The 10465-nt window shown below is 50.9% G+C and overlaps 1 protein-coding gene across 2 annotated transcripts in view; it reads left to right on the top strand.

Annotated features, from left to right (window-relative positions):
* Positions 1-9932, top strand: part of Khk (ketohexokinase (fructokinase)) — a 13466-nt gene extending 3534 nt beyond the window's left edge. The window contains exons 2-8 of one of the 2 annotated variants that reach the window (XM_013013762.1): positions 1701-1817; positions 4434-4568; positions 6698-6770; positions 7705-7851; positions 9205-9293; positions 9415-9572; positions 9657-9932. In XM_013013762.1, coding sequence (XP_012869216.1) covers positions 1701-1817; positions 4434-4568; positions 6698-6770; positions 7705-7851; positions 9205-9293; positions 9415-9572; positions 9657-9742 — 805 coding nt within the window. In that variant the 3' untranslated portion in view covers positions 9743-9932. Of the gene's footprint in view, positions 1-1700; positions 1818-4433; positions 4569-4755; positions 4891-6697; positions 6771-7704; positions 7852-9204; positions 9294-9414; positions 9573-9656 lie in introns of both variants that reach the window. The other variant, XM_013013761.1, reaches the window with a different exon arrangement.
* The last annotated feature ends 533 nt before the right edge of the window (positions 9933-10465 follow it).

Raw genomic sequence — 10465 nt, 5'->3', positions numbered from 1 at the left:
CTACCACTTGAGCTACAGCGCCACTTCCGGTTTTCTGGTGGTTTATTGGAGATAGGAGTCTCACGGTCTCTCCTGCCCGGGCTGGCTTTGAACCATGATCCTCAGATCTCAGCCTCCTGAGTAGCTAGGATTACAGGCGTGAGCCACCAGCGCCCGGCACTTGTGTCTTTTTCTGTGATTGTAGATAAGAGACTCACAGATTTTCCTTCCCTGGGCTGGCTTCCATCTCAGATCTCAACCTCCTGAGTAGCTAAGATTACAGGTGTGAACCACCAGCATCCGGCTCTTTTGAATTTTTAACATTGTAAAAGTCACTCCCAAATACTTTCGTGTGTGTGTGTGTGTGTGTGTGTGTGTGTGTGTGTGTATGCCAGTCTTGAGGTTTGAACTCAGGCGCTGGTTTATTTTTATTTTTATTTTTTTGTCATTTGTGGGACCTGAACTCTGGGCCTGGGCACTATCCCTCAGCTTTTCAGCCCAAGGCTATTGCTCTACCACTCAAGCCACAGCACACTTCTGGCTTTTTCTGCTCATATGGTGCTGAGGAATCGAACCCAGGGCCTCATGCATGCAAGACAAGCACTCTACCACTGAGCCACCTTCCTAGCCCCTGTCTTAAGCTTCTTTTGCTCAAAGCTAGTGCTCTACCACTTGAGGCACAGCTCCTCTTCCAGATTTTTGGTAATTTAGTGAAAATTTATAGAAAATTTTCTGCCCAGTCTGGCTTCAAATTGCAAACCTTAGATCTCAGCCTCCTGAGTAGCTAGGATTACAGATGTGAACCACCAGCACCCAGGTCACACATTTGATCTTGAAGATGGAACCCTGGGCCTTAAGCATGCTAGGCAGGTACTTTGCCCCTGAACTACATCCCAGCCCTCCACATACTTTTTTTTTTGGTCAGTTGTGGCGCTTGAACTCTGGGCCTGGGCACTGTCACTGAGCTCTTCAGCTCCAGGTGAGCACTCTACTACTTGAGACTTGAGCCACAGCACCACTTCTGGTTTTCTGGTGGTTTATTGGAGATAAGAGTCTCAGGGACTTTCCTGCCTGGGCTGGCTTTAAACCAATTCTCAGATCTCAGCCTCCTGAGTAGCTACGGTTACAGGCGTGAGCCACTAGCGCCCAGCTCCACACACTTTTTAAATGATCACTCACTGGGTTTGCTCTCCTGCTTGCTCATGTTGTTTTGCGGCTCTGCAGTTAATATTGAAGTAGGCTTTCCTGAGACAGGAGCAGGTAGTAAACATGTCCCCTTTGGGGAGTGACACTCAGTCTTTGAACTCTTTGAGTCGACCAGGTCAGGGAAAAGGAGACTGAAGATAACAGCGTTCTGAGAGTGGCTGTCATTGTACTGAAGAGGAGAAATCCCAGTTGGTAGAGCTTTCAAAATGTGGTGGACCCCAGTATATGGTTTCCTGATTCTTTTGGAACAGCCAAAGAATCCCTGCCATGAGCCTGAATAAACCATCCAGGGTATGTGTGTGTGTGAGAGAGAGAGAGAGAGCTGGCTGGCAGCCAAGCCCCTCCCTTGGCTGATCCTCAGCTGCTTCATGCAGAGAATGAGCTGGTATCTAGGTGTTTACCTGGGATATCCCCTGGCTCTTGTGTTCTATGGCCCACTAAAGGGCCTGGTGTCTGCTCTACCTCACTTGGGAGCAGCCCGGCAGGGCTGCAGGAATCTACCTTGTGCTTTGCAGGTGCCTGTCCCAGAGATGGCAACGTGGAGGCAATGCGTCCAACTCCTGCACCGTCCTCTCCCTGCTTGGAGCCCCCTGTGCCTTCATGGGCTCACTGGCCCGTGACCATGTTGCTGAGTGAGTCCAGGGGGATTGCCCACTGGGGGAAGTCAATCACAGGGTGTAGAGAGCAGAATGTCTGTACCTTGAGTGGGCCAGGGCAAAGAAGTGAATGGTTGGTGAACCATCAGAAATGGGTGGGAGGAGCCAGCGCTTGTGGTTCAGGCCCATCATCCTAGCTACTCAGAAGGCTCAGATCTGAGGATTGTGACTTGAGGGTAAGAAAGTCCATAAGACTTTTATCCCCAATGAACCATCAGGAAACTGGAAGATGAACTTTTGGTAGAGTGCTAGCCTTGAGCAAAAAAGCTCAGGGACAGCACCCAGGCCCTGAGTGCAAGCCCCATGATCAGAAAAAGAAGAAGAAAAAGAAGAAGAAGAAGATATAGATAGGAAGGGATTCAGTGGAGAGCAAGACTCCTGGGCCCTCACTGTTCAGGAGTTACTGCTGCTCTGACGGTTTCTTTTCCATAGCTTGTCATAGAGCTGCTTAGGCATCCCTACCTCCTTCCTTCCTTTGCTTCCTACAGGCCCTGCGATGGACTTGCCTTTGCCTTTCTCATGTCCTTTATCCTGGCTGTACTTCAGGCAGAAGGCAGTTAGGAACATGCTATACACATACTTCCTCAGGGATATGCACCCTCCACAGTCCCAGGGCAGAGGCCTGGTTCATTTTCCAGTGGAGGGGCAGGGCTAATGTTCATGTCATTGCTCATTGGAGGAGCAACAGAACATCCCTGCTCAGGACACCCAGAAGCCACGTGCCAAAGCTGGGTCCAGAACTCACGCCTCCTAGCTCGCTGTGGATGCTACAATCCAAAAGTGCCCCACGCGCTTTCTCCATGTTCGCTGCTTCAGGGACTCAAGGGCCCTTTAACCCTTGGCTCTGCCAACTCAGCAGCACTTATCAGGAGGTGAGGCCCACACTTTGCCCTCTTGTGGGCTCCGGGGCATATGGCCAGGTTACTGGCTTGTGACACTCAGCCCTTTGAACCTTGGTTTGAGGGGGTTGCTGCCAGAGCCCAACCTGAGCCACAGCCAGATTCCATGCTTTGATGAACTGGTACAAGACAAATAGGGGCAGAAAGCCTGCCCTGGAGGTGGGGCAGAGGGACTTGGAGACACATGCTCTCTTGAATGGTCTCTTTCCTCCTGGCTGGAGGCAGGCTTGCAGCTTAGGGTGGCAGATTCTCCTTTTCGTAGCCATCATGTTGGTAGGTAGGCCATTCAGAATTCCTTTGTGTTTGCAAATATTTAATGAGCACCTACCATGCTAGACTCTGTGGGTACAAATGTTATTTGGCCAACAAAACCAAATCTCAGATATTTGGGGAGGGGAACTACCTTTTGAAGGACTCTTGAGTTAGAGGCTTTGGTGCCTACAACCTTGTCTTGTTCAGCTTTGGTGCTGCTGAAAATGGAGTCGTAATGAGATATGCCAGGATGGTGGCTGGGCTGCTGGGCTAGTTGCCAGTTCCTATGCTTTTAGGGATGTCTGGGGCTGGCCTAGTTCTGCTGGCTCAGTCTTTCTGAAGGGACATCCTTAGAGTCTGTCATTGGGGGAAATCACTATGGACTGGGTCCATACAGAGGGACCTTAGCTGCTGAAGCCAGCTCATTGCTCATCAGCCTTCGCCTGGCTTTGAGAGGACAGGACAGTGAGCAGGCCCACGAGGACTGCACCACTTCCTGGCTGGGCATCCTGAAAGAGATGTAGAGTAAGGAATCACAGTAGAACTAAAAGGGACTCCAGAGAGGACAGTGCCATGGGCATGAACATGCACAGGGAAGCTGGGAGGGGAACAAAGTATCACCTTGGTAATTATTAATTCTGCTTGGGCTTGGCATGAATGCCCACACCTACTTGTTTCAAACAACATAGAAGTTCTAGACTTCGAATTTACCCAGGTCTAGATTTTTGAACAAGAATGAATTCTGGGCTGGGAAGGTGGCTCAGTGGTAGAGCGCTTGCCTTGCATGCATGAGGCCCTGGGTTCGATTCCTCAGCACCACATAAGAAAAAAGAAAAAAGCCGGAAGTGGCGCTGTGGCTCAAGTGGTAGAGCGCTCGCCTTGAGCTGAAGAGCTGAGGGACAGCGCCCAGGCCCAGAGTTCAGGCTCCACGACCGGACCAAAAAAAAAAAAAAAAAATGAATTCCTTCCAGCCCGACTTTGAGTCAGGACCTAAAAGAATGTCTTTTCCAAGCTGGGCATGCCTTTAAGCCTAGCTACTGAGGAGGCTGAGATCTATAGGATCTTGGTTCTGGCCAACCCAGGCAGAAAAGTTCACTAGATTCTACCTCTAAGATAACCAGCAAAATGCAAGGCTGAAGGCCTGGCTCAAGTGTAAGGCCAGCCTAACAAGTGTAAGGCCCTGAGTTCAAAACCTAGTACCACAAATAAACAATAACAAACACCCCTTCCAAATCCTAGCTCTGCACCCTAGTTCCAGACCCTGGAAATGCTCCTCCTGACCCTAAGTATAACACAACCTGTGGCAAGACTAGGATTCGCCCAGCCTCTACTCTGCTTGCTCCATTACCTTTCAAGGTCTCTAGTGTCCCTGCCTTCTAGCTCCCAGCTCCCTCAAATGTTTGCCGAACTGCCCTTCCCCTGGGTTGCTCCACCCTGGCAGTTTTGTCCTGGATGACTTCCGCCGCTATTCCGTGGATCTACGCTATGCTGTCTATCAAACTACAGGCTCCATTCCCACTTCCACAGTGATCATCAGTGAAGCCAGTGGTAGCCGCACCATCCTGCATGCCTACAGGTTTGTGCATCTGTCTGCTCGCTGCAAGCTGCTAGCGCCGTCGCTCAACTCCCAGGACAGGACTCTTCTTCTCCCAGAGGCCCATGTGTTCCTGCACCTCCTCCCCATGCCTGGGGAAGATCCAGGCCGTGTATAGGCTCTAACTTCTATTTCCTTGCCCTCTCCTTGGCTCGGGCTCCACCCGAAGCTTCTTGGTGGCTGACTTCAAACGGCGGGGCGTGGATGTGTCTCACGTGGCCTGGCAGAGCAGAGGGGACACCCCTTGCTCTTGCTGCATCGTCAACACCTCCAATGGTTCTCGTACCATTTTGCTCTACGACACGTAAGGCACCTGGCCTCACCCTGCCACAACCCACCAATCAGTTCCCACCACGGTGGGCTTCCCACTGCTCCCTGCCCCCCGCCACCCCATGGCTTCTATATGCCAGAAATTGCCCCCATGCCAAGCTGTTTGGTGATTTTTTAATTGCTTCCAATGAGAGGAGAAGTGGGGTGGGAGGGGCGGGCTCTTCTCTGCATGGTCATTTGGCTTTGGCCAACACCAAGGATGAGAAGGCAAGTCTGTACAGAACGTAATTGTTGATGTGATTCCTCTGTAATTAGCCAATCGGCAGCTTGGAGTGGGAGAATCTATTCCCAAGACAGAGGGTAGGAGATGTAAATTGACCCCTATGAGTCCCTGAAGGGCTAATGGATTCACTGGGTTTTCTAAGGTCAGTGTCACGGTTGCAAGCCTGCAGCATGGCACCAAGGAGCTGAGATCGAAGTGTTCAAAAGGGATGATGCTCCAAAGGTCCCACCAAGATGAAACCAAACACACCACACACCAAACATGCCACACAGGCTGGGAATGTGGCTTAGTGGTAGAGTGCTTGTATGCATGAAGCCCTGGGTTTGATTCCTCAGTACCACATACACAGAAAAAAATGGAAATGGCACTGTGGCTCAAGTGGTAGAGTGCCAGCTTTAAGCAAAAGCAGCTCAGGGCCAATGCACAAGCCCTAAGCTCAAGTCCCAGGACTGGCAAAAACCAACCAAACCAAATGTGCCACACAGGATTTTCAGTCCTTGCTGAAGGAGGAGGAAGGGGAACAATGAGTTGGAAAATCAGGACCACCAGATGTCATGAGAGACCCAAGTATGAGCTTGCCACTCTTCAGATTAAGAAGTCCAGTTTTCTGAGAACCTTGTACATGACAAATCCTGGGTTAGGGCTGGGAGGGCTGGAGGCTAGCTGCCCCAGGATTCTGGGGGAGAGAAGTCATTCCAGGAAAGGTTTTATGATGCTAGGTTCTATCCCAACACACATGCAATCACACATATATGCTAGCAGTGACCTTCAGTCTATCATTGGACAGTTTATTGCCTATTAAGTAACAAGCTGCAGCTTCTGATCAAGGACATCGCATGGGCATTCACAGCATGGGAGTGGAATTCGGAGGGAAAATGTTTCCATTAGCCTCCCTCCAGGCGTCTTCACACACATACCTCCAACTGCAGCAGGCCTGCAAGGCCACAGCTCTGGGCCTTGGGTACCAGTGGGTCATCAGCCTCAGAAAGACCTCAGAACCTGGAGGGAAGCCTCCAGCTGTGATAGGTCTCTGGCCAAGGAGTTTGGGGGATAGACCATTTCTTGGGCTTCCACCCCTAGACCAGCTAAACACAAACTTTTCTTCAAGTGACAACTTAGTCCTCAGGGAGCTGCCAAACCCAGGATAAGGGTATTCTTGCTGTCACAGGCAAGCTCACAATGCTGGGGTACCAAAAGTAAGTGGGACTAGAAAGAGCACCTGGCTTGGGTCTTGTACTTCACTGAGGCACTGCATGCTGGGAGCTGTATGCTGCCAGCAAGAGGGATTCTGGGAAGTGTAGTCCCTAGCACTTGAGCATTCTGGGATATTGTGGTCTCCTAGGGCGGAGAGCTAGCCTCCAGCAACTCAAAAGGAGACACATCAGCCAACTGGGACAGAATTCATCCTAGAGTTTATCCTGAGAACCCTATGCTTCTCAGCTTCCTGCCATGCTGCTAGCAGCACTACTAGGTCCAGGGTCTTCCGCAGCCAGTTTGAAAACCTAATGTAGCGGAGCTCACTATGCGCCTTCTCTGCCCCTTACCTCTTGCGGCTTAGGAACTTGCCAGATGTGTCTGCTAAGGACTTCGAGAAGGTTGATCTGACCCGGTTCAAATGGATCCACATTGAGGCAAGCTCTGTTCTACCTGTGTTGGTGGGGGCTCAGTCAGGCTGATTTAGCTCCCTAATAAGGGAAATAAGAGCCATCACTCTAAGAAGTCTTGGAGTCTGGATGAGAGGAAACCTAGAAATCTGAAGTTCCAATCCTAGCACTGTCGCTCAAATTACTGTAGATCCTTCAGAAAGTCTATCTCTCATTCGATGTGACAGCAATATTCTGTAATCCCAGTACTCATGAGGCTGAGGCAAGAGCATTGTCAGTTGGAGTCTGCCCTGGGCTATATAGTAACACTATCTCAAAAAGCCAGAAAAGAGGTTGGCCGTGATGGCTCAACATGGTGAGGTTACAGAAGCCTGTAATCACAGCTATCTGGGAGATGGAGATTATAGTGTGAGGCCAGACTGGGCAAAAAGTTACTTAGACTCCATCTCAACAAAACAAGCCCAGGGTAGCAGCATGTCCCTGTCATCTAGCTACTCGGGAGGTAAATAGGTCAGAAGGATGATTATAGTCACCACAAAACCCCTATCTATAAAATAACCTAAAAGCAGAACACTGGAGTTTGTAGCTCAAGTGGCAGAGCACCTGGTTAACAAGCATGAGGCTCCGAAAGGAAAAATGGAAGGTAGTAGAAAGGAGAGGGGTACAGAGGAAGATTCTCTTTCTGGATATATAGCTCAGGCTGGCCTTGAACTCTTGATCATTCTGCCTCAGTGCTGGGATTACAGGCATGCACCATTGCATTCATATTGTTTTATTTTGTAATCGCCTCGCTGGTCAAATGGCAAAGCTGGTGAATAAGGTCTCCAAGGTCCAGTGACAGCCCTAAAGTTTTGTAGCTGAAGATGGGGTTCCAGTCCAGCCCCTCCAACCCCTCTACCTCCTCACCCAGAATGAGCTCTATGAACCAAGCACTTCCTGAGCTAGCCCTATCCTGCCCCAGGGCCGGAATGCATCAGAACAGGTGAAGATGCTACATCGGATAGAACAGCACAATGCCAGGCAGCCTCCAGAGCAGAAGATTCGGGTGTCTGTGGAGATAGAGAAGCCCCGGGAGGAGCTGTTCCAGCTATTTGGCTATGGAGAGGTGGTGAGTACACCACAGCTGCCCCTTGCCACACTCAGCTAATGTAGCTCTTAGCGGGGCTGGGAGGGCGGGAGTCCTGCATACCTATCAGCTCCAAATGGCAGCTCCTGGGTAAGTGTCCAGAGAGCCACAGCACCTTCCCTCTGAGCCTCCCCAGACTTCCTTGGCAAAGTATGGAGATCAAGCTGTTCTCTGAGGTTCCAAGACACTTTGATCTCTGGAGTGCAGGTGGCAGCCACTAGGAGTGAGGGGAGGGCAGGAAGGAGACTTGCACGTAATGGGCAGGACTGGGGGAAATGGAATTGAATCTTAGTCTCGGGCCTTGGTACATAATTTAAAAGTATGGATGCCTGAGTCAATCTCATTCTCTCCTCTCTCTCTCTCTCTTTTCTTTCCCTCTCCTCATCCTCCATGCCCCCAGGGGAAATGAGGCTTGAACTCAGGGGTTAGGTACTGTCTCTTAGTTTTTACACTCAAGACCATCTACCACTTGAGCCACAGCTCTACTTCTGGATTTATTTGTTTATTTATTTATTTATGTTTATGGGGCTTGAACTCTGGGCTTGGGCGCTGTCCCTCACCTCTTCAGCTCAAGGCTAGCACTCTACCACTTGAGCCACAGTACCACTTCTGGTTTTCTGGTGGTTTATTAGAGATAAGAGTATCACGGATTTTCCTGCCTGGGGTTGGCTTTGAACTGTGATCCTCAGATCTCAGCCTCTTGAGTAGCTAGGATTACAGGCACTTCTGGATTTTTGCTGGTCAATTGAAAATAAGTCTCTCAGACTTTCTTGCTCACACTGGCTTTGAATATCAATACTCAGATCTCAGTCTCCTGACTAGCAGCACTCAGCTACTCTCATTTTTTGTTTGTTTCTTTGTTATTTAACTGGTAAGGGTAGAAGCCAGGTCTTCTCTATTTCTTACCATAGCTATCTCTGGAGACTCTAATGTACAGCTAGTGTTAAGAGAGTTCTAGAGAAACCTGTTTTTATTTTTTTTTGGGGGGGTGTACATATTTGTGTGTGGGAAACAAAAGCAAATAATGCTCTCTTGAGAACTAGCACTATTAAACTGGGCAGGGATAGATTTTACCACAAGATGGCGTTCCAGATCCACTCTGGTTTTTCAGTTCTCTGATGCTAGAACAAATGGACCAGGACTTTGGGGTTCCTATTCACAAGGGTGTGTTCTAAGCAAACATAAAATTGTGTTCCTGTGAGACAGCGAGATGCCATGTGGGGATTTATGTAGCTATATTGGGGGGGGCTGTGTTATTTCACGGGGAGGGGGGTGGGGGGCAACCCCAGGTTGGTGGTGGTGAGTGGCTGCCAGCCTCTCTTCCATTCCCCACAGGTGTTTGTCAGCAAAGACATAGCTAAACACCTGGGGTACAAGTCAGCCAAGGAGGCCCTGAGAGGCTTGTATAGTCGTGTGAAGAAGGGGTGAGTAAGGAAGCCATGAAGGGCCCTAGAGGACATGGGGGGAGGTGAGCCTCTCCTTCAAGGGTCATCCCCGCTGTGTGGGGGAACGGGGAGTGCTCTCAGCTAAGCGGACCTCTTACAGGGCCACACTCATCTGTGCCTGGGCCGAGGAGGGTGCCGATGCCCTGGGCCCTGACGGCCAGCTGCTCCACTCAGATGCCTTCCCACCACCTCGGGTAGTGGACACTTTGGGGGCTGGAGACACCTTCAATGCCTCTGTGATCTTCAGCCTCTCAAAGGGTGAGTGCCATGGGGTCCTCTGGGGACTGGGGCCAGGCCCTGTCTGGCACAGCACGCTGACCCAGCCGCTTGTCCCCTCTCCAGGGAACAGCATGGAAGACTCACTCAGGTTTGGCTGCCGGGTGGCTGGCACGAAGTGTGGTCTACAGGGGTTCGATGGCATTGTGTAAGAGCTGTGTGGCCGGGGCACCAGCTCCTCCCCCTTGGAGGCTGACCGCATGGCCTGCTGTTGCTTCCCTCCTCCATCCAGCCTGACTCCCCCAGCCCTGCTTCCTGGGAAGATGGGAGACTGCTGGTGCCCTTTGTCCCGCCATATCTCATCCTGCACAGCCGCTGAGCAAATAAATCTCTTTCCCCAAACCAGCTGCTTCCGGCTGGCTGTTTGTCCTTCTTGAGGTCTGAATTGCTCTGGTTCAGATTCCTAAGGTTTTATCCCCCATTCTCCAAACTAACCTCTCCAGCCAGGCTCAGAGGGGTGGTTGTCTAGGCCCCAGGGGCAGGAAGTGTCCCAGCCTTGCAGCCAGCTGTCTTCTATCTCTCTGGTGGCAGCTCCTGGCGTGAGACCTTGAACCCTTCTCTAGGACAGACAGCAGCTCGTAGCCCAGCCAGCCGACAGAACAACCAGAAGCTGTGAGAAAATCTCCTTGGGGCCCTGTGCTGTGTAGACTCCACAGGATCTGAAGCCAAACATCAGCAGCGGGCAGGGAGCCTGCTCTGTGGTTCCATGGGGCCTTTGCTGTCCAAAAATCCCTTCTCCAGTGCTCCACCCTCCCTGCCTGCCTCAGTATCTCAGCCACAGAGGTAACCAGATACAGAGGCGGGGTAGGGTGGAGTAGGAGGTGAGGCCCTGTAATAGGATCAAGAGCATGAGCATTGCCGGGTGCTAAGTAGCT

The sequence above is a fragment of the Dipodomys ordii genome, unplaced genomic scaffold (genome assembly GCF_000151885.1).
Source record: "Dipodomys ordii isolate 6190 unplaced genomic scaffold, Dord_2.0 Scaffold20, whole genome shotgun sequence".
Classification (NCBI taxonomy): Eukaryota; Metazoa; Chordata; class Mammalia; order Rodentia; family Heteromyidae; genus Dipodomys; species Dipodomys ordii.
This window is presented reverse-complemented; position numbering and strand designations above follow the sequence as displayed.